At 39.6% G+C, this 3,491-nt stretch overlaps 1 protein-coding gene across 1 annotated transcript; it reads left to right on the forward strand.

Moving 5' to 3' along the window:
• Positions 1–1,256: 1,256 nt before the first annotated feature.
• LOC147621884 (uncharacterized) lies at positions 1,257–2,682 on the forward strand. Its single transcript, XM_086822903.1, has 3 exons — positions 1,257–1,586; positions 1,794–1,899; positions 2,370–2,682. Exons 1-3 carry the CDS (start codon positions 1,521–1,523, stop codon positions 2,543–2,545), a joined length of 348 nt encoding a protein of 115 aa, XP_086679029.1. The 5' UTR covers positions 1,257–1,520; the 3' UTR covers positions 2,546–2,682.
• Positions 2,683–3,491: the final 809 nt, after the last annotated feature.

The following is a 3,491-nucleotide window of genomic DNA, read 5'->3' on the forward strand; positions in this document are numbered from 1 at the left end:
TAGTATTGGAACTCAAGTTCTACACATCATCAAGCCTTGGTATTACCACTTGGGATAGAGCGCATTGGTTTTCCTTAAAAACCTTTCCTATTAATATTTTTAACTAAATTTTCCATGTGTATTAGCAACTCCTTCCTTTATGCCCTCAACATAAGTCCATTATTAGTTATAATTGTAGCTAAAAATATATTATAATAGACTAGCAAATTCTATATATACAGACAACTGTTGAATGTGTAGATCAACTTATATTGCAACGCTCGAGTGTTCTTTACATTCAAAATCTCTCTCCTAGTGATGGCTTAGTAAATGAAAGACTTAGAGCAAGAGCATGGATTGCATTAAGCATAGTGTATGTATATTGCAACGCTAATAGAATGTTCTTTACGTTCAAAAGAATATAAATTGATGAAAGTAGTTCATCAAGAGGGTAAAAATACATGGATTGCATTAAGCAAGTGTATGTATATTGCAACGTCCATAGAGTGTTCTTTACATTTAAAAAATACATGGAATCAAATTGATAGTAGTTCATCAAGAGGGTAAAAATTACATTTGTTGCCATGAAAATCTAGACATGAATGCAAAATAGCATGGCTATTATTTTTATATATTTTATAAAGCCACAAGATCACCATGAGCTTGGTATTAACCTTTGGTTTTCAAGGTCGAATTGATACATGGTGAGGTTTAGAATGAAGTCGTCAAGAGACATACCTTTCCAATATTTTATCACATTATAATAATAATTATTGCTACATACACTTTGCTTAATGCAATCCATGCTCTTGCTCTAAGTCTTCTATTTACTAAGCCATCAAGAGAGATTTTAGTAAAGTAATGTGTAGCATTAGGATTCTAATAACAATTTACATTGAAGCTTGCCTACAAAGGGAAAGATAAAGAAAAAGTGGCCCAATTAAGAAAGGGCTAACTAGTGTGTCGTTTAGGGCCTTGGTAGTATATTTTCACAAGGGCTTGGGGTTTGGGGATGAGCCAGCCTTATCTCGTGGGAAGGCGCTTTGGTCCCTCATCCTCTCAATCTCATCCGGATAAGCAAAAGCATGGCCAGCCTACGATACATAAGCCTAACAGACACAGAGAGAGAGAGAGAGAGAGATGGATGGATGTAGACACACGACGACGCTGATAAAACTTCACTGCCAGTGCGCCCACCCAACCCCACATACCATCCACGTTAGATTCTCCATTTCTCCTCTAATTCGCTTTAGCACCCATAGAACGTAATCATCATTATCATTTTTTCGTCTCTGTGTATACTACGTGTGTGTGTGCACGCGCGCGCGCGTCTGTGTGTGTGTGTGTTATCGTTTGAGTTGGGCAGATTCCTGCTACTTGCGCTATCCTTCTCTTCCTCTGGCAGCTTATCTCGACACTGTTACTTAGTACTTTACGATAGAGACTCTCTCTCGCTTTCTCTCTAGTATTAAGCCAGGACGTGGCCTTTGATCATCCCACTTTGCAATTCTGCGTGTGATCAACCTTAATTCTTACCAAGCATGAGGCTTCCTGCAAACGCTGGCGCCCCCAAAGTAGATGCGGCCTCGTGCTCTTTCATCATGAAGGTGAGTCCCCACAGCTTCACATTCTATGTAACCGCTCACAGGGACGTGCTAATTCGATGCCGGAGTTCAACCGCTATGGAAATGGCAAGCCCAAGTAGCTGCAATACTCTCCCTCTCTCTCTCTCTCTCTCTCTCTCTCTCTCTCTCTCAAGTCTACCTTCGCCTTCAAGGGTTTTAATAACATGCTTCGTTTTGAAACTCACCTAGGTGCAACACCTTATTGAGCGCTGCCTCACCTTTTACCTTGACCAAAATGACTGTGTCAAGGCTCTCTCAAAGCATGCAGGTATCGATCCCATCATCACCATTACAGGTACCTGTTCTACCCCCGCTTGTTGAACCCATCATAATTATAACTCCCTGCTTGTTAACCTAATTTAGCATTACTCTTACTGGGCAATGTTTGAAGTCCTCCGTTGACATTGAGGTTTTTTGTAAGCTCCTCACCTCCTTAAAGGCCTGCAATGAGCACCAGTAAACTCAGCCATTGCCCTAGTTTTTTGGTTCAAAGAGCCCCTCTGCCGATCACCTAGTACGTGGTTAACCTAATTGTTTATGATCAGCACTCAACAGGCTTAAACGAAGCTGATTAGTTGGATATACAACAATCAAATCTTTGTCTGAACCAAAATTGTAAAGTAACATGTAACAATACATAACCATAACTCTATGAGCTTGAACTTTGTATACTTGACTGGTTGAACTTAAACCCACTCTTACATAGTGATTAAGCTAATCCTGACTCAATCTAGTTTTCACTTTTGGCTTCTTTTGGGCTCTCAGTGTGGAAGGAGTTGGAAAAAGCAAACAAAGAATTTTTTGAAGATTACTTTTGTGAGAGGCTAGCAAGAAGATCACCTCACTTCAGCAGAGTTTTGGAGGACACTACTAACAAGCTTTCCAGGCACAGCTTGGAGGACATCAACAAAAAGATCAAGAAAAGGATCCCAAAACCCTAAATGCAGCAGAGTTATAAGGGTTTTGATTTACAAAACTTCCTGCTAATAGCTCCTGATCTGATCATGTACTCATATTTCCCCAAGGCAATGATAATGATCTAATGTTTGATCAACATGCAAGTTTATCTCATTTTTAAGTTATGATTTCCTTTTTTTTGTTGATAAAAACATTAAGAAAGCAAATTTAAGAGGCTGTTCTTTCCTCCTTTTCTTGGTTTAACACTCCTTTTTTCTATGTGAATTGTCAATGCAGTTCAATTCCAAAAGCCAAAAATAAATAAATAAAAATCGCAGGAAACTTTTTTTTTTTAATAAGGCAAAAGATGTGCATTTTTTATTACCAATGACTAATTAAGTTCGCAAACCTTAATATTTGTGATCAAATTTTCCCGAATTTCCAGTTATAATTTTTCTCCTTAGTTTTTTTCCCTCGTTTTTTTTGGGGATTTTAACACTACATTTTCTATGTGACCCCCCCCCCCCCCCCCCAAAAAAAAAGCAATCTAATTTCAAAACCAACAAAATGGCAGAGAATTTTCTTATTTTTAAAAAAATCCCTGAACCGCTCGTTCCGTCAGAGGAGACATATCGACGGTCTGAAAGCGTGGCTCGTGTAGAGCCTGCGAGAATAACCGTTCACCAATGAGGTACGGCCACGTGGGAACGAAATGTGCGCCAAGAATATTGGCCGTAGATCTTGCGCCAATCGGCGGCACCCATTGCACCCCTATCTGCCGTTGTAGTGGAATCTATGATTACACTCCCATAGTATGTACTTGATTGAGGCGTGTGTGTGCTGCAAAATACTTTGTGTATTTACAATACCACATGTCATCGCAAGACAAGGATCATCATGCATGTCACATGTGTAATGCATACATATACACGCGGTCTGGTGTTATGAGGCCTTGGTCTGGTGGTTAGGGCGTGCTGTTTGGTGCTTTTT

This window comes from Cibotium barometz, chromosome 29 (genome assembly GCF_041138505.1).
Source record: "Cibotium barometz isolate CiBa-2024 chromosome 29, ASM4113850v1, whole genome shotgun sequence".
In the NCBI taxonomy this organism is placed as follows: domain Eukaryota; kingdom Viridiplantae; phylum Streptophyta; class Polypodiopsida; order Cyatheales; family Cibotiaceae; genus Cibotium; species Cibotium barometz.

Bases quoted from the DNA above. Each gene is read 5' to 3' on its own strand.
- LOC147621884 (XM_086822903.1), top strand. From the start codon at position 1,521: ATGAGGCTTCCTGCAAACGCTGGCGCCCCCAAAGTAGATGCGGCCTCG. The intron at 1,587-1,793 runs GTGAGTCCCCAC...AAACTCACCTAG, and splicing joins CGTGCTCTTTCATCATGAAG to GTGCAACACCTTATTGAGCG. The intron at 1,900-2,369 runs GTACCTGTTCTA...TTGGGCTCTCAG, and splicing joins TCCCATCATCACCATTACAG to TGTGGAAGGAGTTGGAAAAA.